Source organism: Saccostrea cucullata, unplaced genomic scaffold (assembly GCF_032062105.1).
Source record: "Saccostrea cucullata isolate Sc308-1 unplaced genomic scaffold, CSIRO_AGI_Scuc_v1 ctg35, whole genome shotgun sequence".
Classification (NCBI taxonomy): Eukaryota; Metazoa; Mollusca; class Bivalvia; order Ostreida; family Ostreidae; genus Saccostrea; species Saccostrea cuccullata.
This window is the reverse complement of record NW_026930622.1, coordinates 156,882-171,711: the sequence shown is the minus strand read 5'-3', so window position 1 is coordinate 171,711 and position 14,830 is coordinate 156,882. Positions and strand designations below refer to the sequence as shown.

Sequence of the window (14,830 nt, the reverse complement as noted above, 5' to 3'; positions counted from 1 at the left end):
TACATGTATATACTTTAATAAACTTGATGTACAATTCTATGAATTGGGATTTTATACTTAATAAAAAAGTTCAAACTCTTCTGTTTTGTTTATTTACAATATAGAAGTCAGCAATATCAAAGTCTCCAACACTGTTTGACATAAGTACATGTACCAGTATATCTTCATGAAATGCACATATTATTATTATTATTCTTCCATGTATGAAGAAAACTGCTGGCATATTCAAATATTTTATTATAAAAAAAATTATATCACAAAACCATCTTAATGATTAATAGCTAAAAAAAATATTGCAGAAAATAATCACAGTCATTGTAAAGCAATGATGAATGCCATTCAATTGTATGTTGCATGTAGTCATGTACTACCAGTATTTATTTCAAAAGTCTGGTAATACTTTATAGGGGTTTAAAATCATATTTGGGTCAAAAGTCTTTTTAATTTCTTTCATTAAGACCACTGCTGACTTAGATTTACTGTGGTATATAAAGTCTTTTTTCTTAAATCCCAGACCATGCTCTGCACTGATGCTGCCCTTTTTATCTGCCACCCAGTCATACAAATATGGTTCTATTTTTGCCATCACTTCTTTACTGTATTCAGGTGAGGTCACATTTAAATGAAGATTTCCTGAAAACCAGGAAGTTCCATTACTTTGATATTTTTGACATTTTTCAATTGTAATTGCAGTGCTTATGGAGAAAATCTTGTTGATAAAATATTTCCAGTTAGAAAAGTTTTGAAAACTTTGATATATTAACATTGTTTATCATTTATGCAAATTTTCACCCTTACCATCACCAACATGTCCATAACCTACGACCCTGGTTACCATGGTACCCAGCCTCTCTCTCATTGCTTCTACCAAATTATAGAATGAAGGGAGGGGTAGAGATACATCATACTTGTAGCAATATCCATCATGTAAGAGTCCCTCTGCAAGTCTCTCTCTCAAAGACCAGATATTCTGTAAGTATAAATACTAAAGTGGGTTTGTCCTTTTTGTCCCACACTTTCACTGAATTAATTAAAGGTCTGTCTGTCTATCTGTCTGTCTGTATTTCCATCTGTATGTAATAAATTTTTTTCACCAAACGATATCTTGAGAAGATTTTGTAATGAATACAGAACTTCCTATGGCCTAAAGGAGATCCCATCTCACACAAATAAAATAAACTTATCATGAAATATACTCACTTGAATTTTTGTGGGCTCTGTAGTCACTGTACCATCCTGAACTAGACCAGAACTCATGACATTCTCTAGAAACTGATTGAGTTTTTCTTCATCATGCTTTCCATTGGATCCCGATGTTTCAATCAAGACATAGAAAGGGAAGTCTTCAATTGGACTGTTCATTTTCAGGTTCTCTTTGGCTACAGTCATTGATTGAGAGTCCAGGAATTCAAATGCTGATAAAACCTCCCCAAGTTGATGCCTGCTCTCTTTGAATATGTCCAACACTGTTTGAAAGGATTTGCATCCTACAGAGAGATAAAATAAATTTACATGTAGATTATATCGTGAAAATTGATGGTTCAAAATATTTTGGGAACTTAATAAATTAATTTGTGATTAATAAAAAATATACAAATGTATAAGAAGCACAGTGTATTAACTAAGGATGGGTCAAAAAAATATTTATCAGAACTTCAAAATCTAGTGCATCTTGGAATAATATTAGAACACATTCATATTTCTCTTCTGTCAGATCTTGTCTCTGTCTTAAACAAACATTTATGCAAAGGGGTGGGGTGAGAGGTTTTATCAAAAATAAAAGTCTTGTAGAGTACACTGGTACCTAAAAATGCTACAGAGACAGCTTGAGATTTCTGAGGACAATTGAGGGACACAGCTGTGATAATTCCCAGAGTTCCCTCTGATCCAACAAACAACTGCTTAAGGTCATATCCTGTGTTATCCTTCCGCAGAGTAGAGAGACAGTCAACCACTTCACCACTAGCCAAAACCTATTTTGAACAAATAATCAACGTTCGAGTTTTGCTGGTTTATAATATATTTCATGTAAAATTTTGAACAGTGCAGTGCCAATGTACATGTATTCAGATGGCAATACAAAACTCAACAGTTTGCTGCCGCTTCCTAGCAAAGGCAATTACTCAAAAGTATGATTCCTATTCCTTTGAAAGGCCGATTTTCAAAAATTACTAATAACAAATAATTACAAGAATTTTAAAATATTTCAAAATTAGCTGTCATGATTGTTTACTTCACAGATTCAAAAGTTTTTATGATTTAAAAACTTCTCTGTCTATGACTAAAATGGGAACCTAATTATACATTGGCTTAAGTGGTCAGTAGAGTAAATTTTTAAGTACTCACTGTTTCCAGTCCCAAGACATTGCCATGTAATGACCCATATCTTAGCAGTCTTATCCCTCCAGCATTGGTCGCTACATTGCCTCCGATATGGCAGCTTCCTTTGGCACCAAGATCAACAGGAATGGTAAGATTATAGCTGGATAAATAGTCTTCTACTGTAGCTAGTACACATCCAGCCTGGCAAACCAATGTCCCTGAAAACGTAAACACAATGTTGTACGTGTATACAATGAATTCATAGCATAAATCATTAAATTAAATATATCATTTGTATATTCTACAACAACATATTACAAGTTAAGCATACAACGAAGCTAAATCGTCAGTCCCTGGCACCTCATTATAAGCATGTTTATCTTAATATTTTTTTGTGCAATATGTTTCCCCAAAACTTGTTAATATGAAATAAAAAATGTCAATGTTAACATCACAATTTGAGAGCATGTATGAACCTGATATTTCATCAAGACTGATGATTTTATTCATCAGTTGTGTGGAGATCACAATTTCATCAAACACCGGTACACTCCCACCAACAAGACCAGTGTTCCCTCCCTGTGGTACAACTGCCAGCTTCCTCTCACTGCAGTACTTCAATATGGCCGATACTTCCTCGGTGGACTTTGGTCTCAACACAACTTGACTAGCACCTAACAGTAAATAAAAAGTGGCAATTTGTTAAAACCTTAAATCTATATTTCCACTGGATTAGGATCATGGAATTTTGTATTCATGTTCATGGCACTTTTACATAGGAATGCTAATAGCTGCTAATTTTCGGAAAGTCTTATCTCTAACAGTGAATAAAATTAGTGTTGCAACAACAAATAATAAGATTTTTTTCTATAGCATCTTTTTTTCATAAATCAACGATCATCGTAAAAAAAACCTTCAAGACTATTGGCATAATGAGTATTGGAGAATTGCCACGAGGCAGAACAGAAATTAGGTCACATAATCTATCACCTCTACATGTTTTCAACCAGTCTGTATTGTATCCGTCTAGAGAATCTGTTAGCACCCTTCCTGGAATAAGCCTTTCAAATTCAGAAACGTCTCTATCCTGAACAGTGCCATAGTTCCCCCTTTTAACATTTGGATAACGAACACTTGTAAGTTCCAATAGCCTTCTCGTTGTAGTCTGGAATTGCCTAATTGAAATTGTTCGATGCAACTTTGTTCTATTCAAAGCACACCAACGTGTAAAAGTATTCATTTCTGAGCAGCTTATCAGCTGACAACGTGTAACATCTCAGTCAAACTAGTTTTTTACAGCAACAGTGCAGTCAGCATTATCGGCCTTCGTCCTAAAAATATATCGGAAAATTACTGACGACACTAATTTTAAGCTTTCTTCAACGGAACAGAAAAATCCGAAAAGCGGCGCTATGTAACATTATAATAAGATACATGTAGATCATATGATTTTAAATTTTAAAAAAGAGTTTGTAATCCGTTAAGATTTAGAGAAATTTTCAGAATTAAGGTTACTTTCTGAAGGACCTGTGGAGATTATTATATGTATTCGAGTGAAAATCTTCAAAAAATCTCGAGCTCCAAACATGTAATATGATCTTACCTTTCTATATTAAATTTCGGCTAAGAGGTATTTGTTCTAAGACAGGTTGTATCACTATTGAAAATGGGCGTAAAAAGGCATTGATTTGTGCTTTATGTTATTTTCCCATCTTGACAATGAGCACATGCAGGGCAGGGTGTGTAGTGCCAGATCCATTATGACGTCATAATCACTTTCAACTTTCTTTTCCCCGTACTTCACGGTTAATAGAATTATGAGGAAAATAAAGTATTTTTATGGAATTCAATTTGAAATCACATGAAAACTAATCCCGATACCTATATTAAATTTGACATTAAAGAAAAGGGCAATAACATACAGATTACTGTTTTCTGAAAGACTAAAGGCAATCTGGATACAATTTCTTACATATACCTGTAGGCACCTTTCATTTACTAGATCTTGACCTTAAGGTATTTAAATGAAAAAATATATATGAGTTAGACAGAAAATGTTAAAAGCCCGATCCTACCTCAATTTTGATAGACTGGGTCATTCTTTAAACGTGAGAAAAAGTACAATCTGCTTGCATATAACGACATATAGATGTGTTTGACGGGGAAATTTTTATATTTTTGAGATATTATACACTCTTACATTTTTTTTCATTAACAAAAATAGGAGGGGGGTATTATCCATACTTCAGGTGCCTGTGTTTGAATAAGTGCACTTATGGGCCCCGGTGAAATGTGAAAAAATAAACAATCAAATTAAGCAAAATTTTTCATCCCAGATCATTAATTGAAATCTAAACCGTACGATTCAACAATTTTTACCGCTGAAATTCACGAATATACAAAGAACAAAACCATAGAATGTGGCAGAGGTCAGCCGACATCTGTACGTGATTTTCTATGGTAAATTGAGAACGGTCAATCATTTCAAAGCTTTTGTTTACTAAGTCTTACTTTGTACAAACTTGTGCGAATGGCAAAAGACGCATAATGCATCTATAAAAATTGTGTGAAAGTAGGAAATTTGTACACGATTCGGCTGGTACTTAAAATATTAAAATTGTACAAAAAGTACATGTACAACGTTTTTCCTATAGCAAGTGAGAGCTATTTACCTGTATGACCAATGTTGAACCTACGTGTGGAATATTTAAGAGTGTATTCGATTAAGACAACCCGTGTCGCACTAGTGTTAAATATGCGCATGCTCACTGATTGAACTCTAGTGATCTAAATAAAACATCTCGTGTTGAATAGTGTTTGTATAAATATGGCGGGGAAAACAGTATATTCCCTGTATATCTGGTTTGAACAGGACAAACAATTGATTAACAAACAATATCCAATAATCAGATAAAGATTAGCAGATAATTTAATACAATACCTCAAAGCTGAATTTAATTGTTCAACAAAATGTATTTTTTACAGATGCAACATGTATTTTATAGATTATTTATCCTTGCAATATTATTTAACAAGTCAATACCTCTTCTTATTAAAATAAAAAAAGTAGAATAAGAATGTCTTCACATACATACATGTCAATAGTATTAAATATAATAGTGACGTACCATCGTTTTTGAAGGGGGGGGGGCAAGTCAGAGAAAAAAAAACGAAACTCCTATTTAGTTGGAGGATGCGGATGTAGGTCCCACTTCCTTCAGTACCAAATTTTATTTATACAAGACGACTTTACCCTTGCTTGGCTTTACTGTAACAGAAAGGGGGAGGAAGCTATCAGTGGTCTTTCAATGAAGATGATTTAAAAGTAAAGAGATGTTTGGAAAAAAGTGTGGGGAGCGCTTCCACCAGCTGCTACGTGCCTGTACCCCCCCCCCTAACATTTTGCACGGGGTAAAATAATTGGTCAGAAAAGTACCATAGCTGACATTTTTTCATTAATATAGTGTTAGTCATAGGATGTGAGAGACATATACTTTTACGAAAAAATGTGACGCCAGTTGGAAAGAAAACTTGAGCTAATGTGTTTTTCATGGTCTGATATGACTGTGGATTTTAATTTTGAGTCTGTAAAAATAATGTTCAATATTTCAACTAAAAATTTTTTTTTGGAAAAAATACGCATGAAATTGTTCAAAAATTATTACGGTTGTAATTAAAGGCTGAAAAGGTAATTTCTATAGATTTTGTTGATAAACATAGATTCACGTCGGTAAACTATAATTTACGATCGTTAACTATAGTTAAGAGTTGTAAACTATAGTTTACAATCTTGAAACTGTATTTATCAGATAATGTATGTTTTGCAATCGCAAATGATTGTGTTAAGTATAGTTTACGGTTGTGAAACATCGATTATCGCGTTAACTATAGTTTACAGATGTAAAATATAGATTAACGTCGTTAACTATAGTTTACAGTCCGAAAACTATAGTTTACAACCGATAAACCTAGTTTATCGACTGTGAAACTATGTTTTTTTCCTTTTTGTGAATTTGGCGTGCCATATCTATATATACTTATAACATTTATTGTAAACAAAGAACTGGTTGGTTCTGGGGACCCGACATCCATATTTATAAGATTACATTGTAATACATGCATGTAACTGAAATTGCTCTCACATTTGATCCTGTAATTATCTTAAAACTGAGTTATTAATAATAATAATTTAACTTCATAAGGTAATTACATGTAACACGACATTTTTGTAATCAAGGGGCCCGTTTTACAAAAGAACTTACACCTAAGACCAAAATTAATTCTGCGATTTTATTCTTTTTGAAAAGAATTTAGAATGTTTCTATGGTAACAATTTCCAAAACAGTTAATTTTCAAAAATTTATGATCAACATAAGTTTTTGGTTTTAGTCGTACGTTCTTTTGTAAAACGGGTCCCAGAGGTTCGGGCAATAATTATAGGCAGATTTTAAAAAAAAGCTGGATAAACTTTATTTTTAAAAAAAAATTAAAAACTGTCAATGATAACACAACAGTAATTTTAAGAGGTTGGCCTAAAAACTAAAAAATAAAAAGGGGGATGTCAAAATTTTATTGCAGACTTTTTTTCATTGACGTTGTAAATTTTTAATACAAACACTGACAAATTTATGCAGAAACAGTTTTCGCATTAACAATGCGACTTCACTTCCCGCCATTTCTTTTACCTGTTACTCCAGGTAAACTGAGGAGTATACTCGCGTAACACGGGTTGATCACCCGTGTCGAAGATAGGTTGTTTTATTTACAACTCTAGTGACTCGTGTAACCCGTGTCGCTTAATCGAATATACCCTAAGATACTTGTAGTCACGTGAGTTCTACCCAGGTAAACAGTCATCAAAGCTGCTCACTGTAAAACATAGGCAGGATTTGTATCATTTAGTCAAAGTCGTGCCGCTTAGAAATATTTGTATGCATTTGTTTTTAAGAACACGGGAGGGTAAAGAGAGTTTAGTACCATTCATAAAAGTGGCAAACATTTTCAACATTCATGCAAGACACTGAAACAGGAATTGAAAGCCACCAAAACACTCCTTTTTAATTTCAAATTCATTGAAACTATTATTGTATTTTTTTTTCAAATGCAAGAGTGGCAATTTCTTAGTTTGATCATTATGGCTACAGGCAACTGCACAACTTCATTCATTTTTTAAAAAATAGATTTGGCGCAAAAAGTAACATTCCTCAAACGCGCCCGACTATGATCCACCATCAGTTTGCTCAAGTGTCGATTTTTATACCCCCCGCTTGAAAAGCGGGAGGGTATATCGTAATCGTTAATTCCGTCCGTCTGTACGTCTGTCCGTCCGTCCGTCCGTCTGTTACGCTTTGGGGTACCCATCTCTTATCCGCACCTCCTCTCATACCACTGAATGAAATTTGATGAAACTTTCACAGAATCTTTATTACATATTGCCATTGTGCACCTCCTACTTTGCTTTTTGATCTGACACATATTTTGGGTTTCCCGGCCACAGCAAAACATGGACTTTGTCATTATAACTATATGGAGGCGGGGGGTATCATTTAGTGAGCTCATCGCTCACAGTACCTCTAGTTAATATTTCTTCCCCCTGATTTACGTTAACGAAACTCACAGAAGATTCGGTACGACTTTTCCGGATTTAAGGTATTCATGGGCATTTAAAAATATTCAATTGTTCAAATCCATGCTGATTTAGGTGATGCTTAACGTGCTTTTTAATTAGAAATATCCACTAGTATCTAACTTTTACAAAAAGAGAACGATCTGGTAATATATTCTAAAGCAAAATGACACATAATAAAAAGGGCCCATTAAGTATTGCTTAAGTGCACTTGTCCTTTATCAGTTTTCAATCTAAAGTTGAGAATTATTGCATGACTTAAATTAAGATTGAAAATTAATACAAGGCACGTGTACGTATATACACACAACTTTTCTGAATGTTTCATTGAGGAGTGGTGAGGGAGGGAGGGGGTTGTAGTACTACATGTAGCACTAGTCAAAAAAGATTATTTTCTTGCTGTCAAGAACAGATTATTTTTTATTTCTTTTTTTTTTTGGATATGTACAGAATATTGATTTCGAAATTCTGCTAGCAACCGGGCTCTCAGAATCAAATAGTTCGTCTCCCTTAATATAGTTTTGTAACGTGAAGCGGTCATCCATCCAAGGGTTAAACAGGCTCGCCGTTGCTAAACTTGCCTGAAATAGAGTGAGACTCTACAGCATCACTAGAAAAGCTAACTCACTAGCGAGGCAGTATAATTATAAGTTCCCTATATACTGTCCGCTACAGTTTAAGAATTTATACAAAAGTAAAGTTTATCAACTATAAACAATTATAGGTTTTGGAAGGTAAACAATAATACAATTTAATTAAAAATCATATCTTTGATTCATTCCGAAATGTTGATTATCGCTTCCTGAGCGAATAAAAAATATTATTTTTATCGGATTGTATATTATGCAACAACTTTGGACACACAATTTAATTGCGAATTCAAACCAATAAATTCTTATTAGGTATTATCTTGTTTACAATTATTAGCAGTTTGATTTCGTTTGCTGTACAAAATATGAAATTTTTATGTAGGGAGTTTCACCCTTATTCTCCCAGTAAATGTCTAGACTAAATCTCCGCGAATCTTGAACGAGATTTGTTTAAAATTGTTTAAAAACAGAAAAAAATAAAGTTAACGACACCGCTAATATTCCACACTCAAACATCCAATTTCAGTGAATCACGTAGGAAATAGAATTGGAAACTTCATGGTTAACTTTAATGAAAATGTTACAGTCCGTGGCAATAATGATGAATTGTAATATAAGTCATATTGCTTTTAACTTTGAAAAACAAGCACCATACAATCAAACTACCCCGTTTCATAATTGAGTGTATATAAAGAAATTATGAAATTCCGTTTTTCACTTTCTAAACAGGTAGACAGGTTAAATAAGGTATGTGATTTCTGATTTAATATTTTTAGAGAATCGTCTCTCATAAGAAAGTAATTCAATTCAAAGATTTTTCTAAAATTATTGTGTATGTAAAAATAATTTTATATTTCTAAAAACCAGATTTTGATTTATCTACCTTTTCTTCCTTTATCCTAATGATCTGCTGTTAAGGGGACAAAGGACACATGGTCACGTGACTCAGATTAATTAGGTCATAGTATCAGGTAATATATGTGCAAAACCTGATTAATAATTTCCATTTTTTAAAAAGCAAAATCGTTGGCTAAAGCCTATTTTTCCCGGACTTATAAATTACTATTTCTAATTTGTAACGGTTACAGATGTTTCAGAAAGAAAATCCTACTTTCTTTTAGTGTCCCATTAGGTTTCATTCGACAAAATCTTTGTATTTGATATAGACTTAGGCAACAGGAACCTGGCGTTACTTATTTTTCTTTTAATGAAAAAAATATATACCCACCTTTTAATTTTACCATATACAACAATACAACGCTTTACATGTATATAATATATACCCATATTTTAAATATCCAATTATTTTGTCAAAATAGGAGGTTATAGAGATTTTTGATTTAGCTAATTAGAGCACAGCGCACGTGAGCACATTTGAGATCATGCTCATTTGACTTCGTCATGTTTTCTAGATAACTATTATATATATCTTTAGATTTTGACTCTCATGCATTTAATAAAAAGAATATCATAGTTACAACTGTATAAAGTATATCAGTGATTTTACTCACGTCACGTGCACGCGTGCATGCATGATTGCATGAAATGACCTTCGTTCAGCAAACATTCCTATATCCTCTAAAAAATTCATCTTAAATTCGTTAAAAATGAAAAAAATTGTCAATTAACACACAAAAGGATATATGACGAACAAAACTTTAATCAGAAATGTTAACACAAGCCTGAGTGTTAAGCGACCGATAAAATTTTTCGTTTTTGCCTTGGCGTTGTCGTCCCAGGTCAGGTTTCTGTTAAATTGCTCAGTGCATTCTGAGTTAAAGACTGGTCGTTTTTGGAGCAGATTCATTCTCAAGAAATTATGTCATATGCTGAATAAACTCGTGGTTAAAGAGTCTAGAGAGCTGGTCCTTACGTCGCGGATTCGAATCCCACTGTCCGTGGGACGTGGAGATCGGTCCTTCGGATGAGATCGTATTATAATATAAACCGAGGCCCAGTGCCGCAGTAGTTGTTGACACAAAAAAGATGCCTCACTGCTCATTGGCCCTGCTTGCCGGGTATAAAAGAAAATCTACAGCTCTCCACCGGCGAGTGGTGGCGTCTCTGTTTGATTCAAAAATTCTCGAGAGGGACATTAAACAAAAAACTGACTAAACGTGCATGGGTGATACATAGATCTAACTCTAAGAGTGCACACTACAAAACGTGCATAACCACTTTGGTCACATTTTTAATATGCATGTCTATATTGCAAAAATTGTCAAAAGTATCAAATAATGAACACGAAGGTGCTTTTGAAGATGTTCATTGTTTTCAAGGAAGAAAATCCTTTTTGAGCAGAAACTTCTTTGAGAACCACACCTATGTGATGTGTACCACCTAGCCGTTTTGTTGTCCCCCACTCTCACGAAAGCGAGGGGACTTTAAATCTCATTTGTCTGTCCCTCTAGCCGTCTGTCAATCTGTCCGCTCGTCACAAATACTTTACTCATGGTCCTATCTTTTGAATGATAAGAGATAGGGCTTTCATATTATAAATGTATATTACCTTTGAAAAGACCTTTCTAAATTCACAAGGATTTTTTACCCCGTGACCCTGACCTTGATGTTTGACTTTTAAAAAAAAATAGACATAACTTTGAATTAGCAACAACTTTTGAATAAGAAGAGATTGGGCTTTCATATGAAATGTGTGTATGCCTGTGACAAGACCTTCCTTAATACACTTTGATTTTTGACTTCATGACCTTGATCTTGAATTTGACCTACTTTTCTAAAACGTTAACCTTGGTCATAAGAGATAGGGCTTTCATATTACATATATATATTACCTGAGACAAGACCTTTTTAAATACATTATGATTTTTGACCCCGTTACCTTGAAGTTTGACCTACTTTTCAAAAACGTTAACCATGTTCATATGTTTTGAATGAGAAGAGATAGGGATTTCATATCAAAGATGTATATTACCTGTGAGAAGACTAATGCTTGATTTTTTACCCTGTGACCTTCACCTTGAAGTGTGACCTATTTTTCCAAAAATTAAAAACAAATTTGAATTGGCCATTTCTTTTGAATGAGAAGAGATACACTAAATACACTATGATTTTTGACCTCATGACCTTGGGCCAAAACTTTTGAATGAGAAGAGATAGAGCTTTCATATAAAACATTTTTATATGTGACAAGACCTTTCCGAGCATATTATGATCTGGACCCCTAGACCTTGACCTTCATGATTGGTCTAATTTAAAAAAAAATCAACTTTGTTGATTACTTCTTAATAACATATATGATAGGGCGTTCATATTTGATGCAATATGTACAAAAAATGACATCTCACCCACAAAGACACAGAAAGCGGGGGACCACAATTCTTTGAATTTGCTTCTTTGTACTTATACTAAGCCTTATTTTGATTCCATCTATAGAAGGGGCTAATGGTAACAACAAACTGCATGTCTGTTAAAACATTCGATACATCTTGCAAAACTTTGTTCGAGAATTTTGCTTTGTCGGTTTGTCTATACTTGGAGGTTCGTTTCTCCAATATTATATATATGTCACCCAATAAAAATATTTCCGCTTCAGATTTCTCTTATTACAGCTAATTGGAGTTACAAAATACTAGTATCGTGACTGTATCACTGTTACCGTATACACTATACATGTACGTTTTTTATTTCTTCCTACATGTAATATCTCGACATTTTCCCGAGGCAAATTTAATTTTGCTCACAATTACATTGTTACATGTATAGTGTACTTGTTATATGATCTTTCTTTGTCTGCATTTTATGTATTCTTATCTTCTCCTAACAACAATGTTAGTTTTATAATTTAGAGAGTAAAGTCATTAATGATAATGCAATTAACACGATTGTGAAAATCGCACTTCTGGTCTCTATTATTTTTTAAATTTTATTCTTTGCAGGTTTCCAATTTTAGATTTTTCGAGCATTCTTTTTTAATATTGATATATTGCAAGGCGTATTTCGAATAAAGTGCACCAAAAGAAATTATGTTTTCTGTCACAAATAATTCACTATAAAAAGTCGTGAGCTTTGGTTTCTTCATGCATTTCCACGCGTGTATTGAAATTTTCAAATAATTTTAAAGCTAATAATAGGTTTATTTTGATTCTACTGATAAAGTACCAATCAGATATTATATTTATATCGTACTGTCACGTGCTGCTGGAGGGCCAGATAGAAACACGATGTGTTTGTGAAACTCTATGCGCCCGGCGGCAACAAAGTTCGAAGAAAGGTATTTTTAGCATATAGGTCACAGTCAAGGTCACAAGGTTATTGACCTTAAAATCATCTGAAAGTGCTTAATTAATGTAGTATGCATACCAAATATGACGTCTCTATCTTCTATGGTTCAAAAGTCATAGCGAACGTTCAAAAAAGCTATGTTTAGCATATAGGTTACAGTCAAGGTCACAAGGTCATTGATCTTGATGTCATTTGAAAAAACTAAATTAGTGGAATGTGCACACCAGATATGAAGTATCTATCTCTCAGGCTTTAAAAGTTATGACACAGGTTAAAGTTGACAACAGACAGACAAACAGACAGGACAAAACAATATACGCCCCGGATCTATCGATTCGGGCATATAAATGAAAAAAATCAATCAGATATGTTGGATGCGGCTAAATTTTCCTCAAATCTATCTATGAATGGGTGTGATCATTTATGCTGTGTGATATGTCATCAGAGGAACTTCAGATAAACTAACATCCTACTGTTATGAACACTGAAAAGAATAAGACAGGATGATTGGTGAGATGTTATTAAACTGTTGTACTCTGTCGCACACTATATCAGCATTAGTTTGACCATGTCGCTCCTAAAGGTACAGCTAAACACAATTTTCTCGAACACCAAAATTTCGAATATCTTTGATATGTCATCAGGAGGAAGTTCCTTGTCGTTTTTTTTTTTCTCATCTACAAAGCTCATAAAATCCCCCCTTTTTTGAGATCTATAGTATCCCCCTCTTTTGTGACTTTTCATAAAGTACAACCATCTACAAATAGGAGGATGTGTGTTTGTCCTTGTCTGTTTGCTAGTCAGGACCTGTAGCTGTCTAACATAGTATAGCGATGTGTTTTGAATCCGTGCTGTACGTCATATAGGTAGTTGTTTGCATCTCGGTTATCCCTACTGTTGTTGACCATGACCTGATCAGGGTGCTTACAAACAACTGGAGTCAAAAACACATTTACGTTTCTGTTTTATTTGTATCCCCTTTGTAGTACTTAAAAATCGCAATCTTGATTAGTTAGTATGTACGCGACTTCAAACATTAGAGCCTTCGCTCATGAAGCTTTTCTTCAATGTTTAATTGAAGAAAGTCGTTCGCGATCATGATAAGCATAAACAGGGTGAAAAAGATCATATCCTCCCCAACGCTACCTATACTACATTTCAACTTTCATTTAAGCACACAGAGATCATAGGCCCCCACTTTTTTTTTTGCAAAGATAAACATTATATAGGCATTGAAAATTCGGGTTTACCTTTTTCTGTTGGTTTACATGTACCCCCCCTTTCAATTAGCCCCCACACTTTTAATTTACTTCAAGTAGCATTATCTGTCAGAAACGAATACTACTCATCATTGGTTATCGTTATATACCTTTAAAAATATGTCCTTCATAATTCTATACTAAAAAAATCTAATATATATATTTTTTCAAAGTTTTACTGAGCGGGCATAAAAAAATCGATGTTTGACCGCAGAATGAGATGTTGGACCAGTCGGCGAGATGTTAGACAGCTGACGTCACAGGGTGGGCGGGGTCAGCTATATCTTATATGCATTCGTATCTTATCTTATAGGCACTTCAGTTCGTCAGTACTGCAGTGCGGATAAACGATTTTTTTTCTCATAATAAAAAAAAGTAACATGTATGATGAAAAAAAATCATTGACTGTGTTCTGGGGCAAAATCCGTTTGTTTTGTCGACCCCTCGAACTAAACTATTTGCAACAGTTTGGTTCTTGGGTCCGACAAAAGGCATGTTGCCCTCGAGTCTATGCATTCAACAAATTTATAGTCATTAATAATGTAGATTTGAATATTCCTTTCTAAAGAATATTGAAATGAAATCATCTCATGTATAACAAGTATACTTGTACTAGTATGATATCCTGGCATCCAGCTATCCCAAACAATGTTGAATAACTGCCTTATTTTTACTGCAGGATGAAGACTATCTGTATTTGTTACTTTCTAATTGTTGTCCACATCATTGTGACGTCAGCTGATGAATGGAGAGCTTCCGATAAACTCAAAATAGAACTTGCCAGGAAAAAA

At 33.9% G+C, this 14,830-nt stretch overlaps 1 protein-coding gene across 1 annotated transcript; it reads right to left on the bottom strand.

Annotated features, from left to right (window-relative positions):
* Positions 1-73: 73 nt before the first annotated feature.
* Positions 74-3,653, bottom strand: LOC134229315 (D-2-hydroxyglutarate dehydrogenase, mitochondrial-like). The gene is made up of 7 exons (XM_062711042.1): positions 3,313-3,653; positions 2,799-2,996; positions 2,347-2,540; positions 1,805-1,973; positions 1,201-1,487; positions 799-970; positions 74-633 (listed from the first exon to the last, which is right to left on the bottom strand). Exons 1-7 carry the CDS (start codon positions 3,560-3,562, stop codon positions 383-385), a joined length of 1,521 nt encoding a protein of 506 aa, XP_062567026.1. The 5' UTR covers positions 3,563-3,653; the 3' UTR covers positions 74-382.
* Between the last annotated feature and the right edge of the window lie 11,177 nt (positions 3,654-14,830).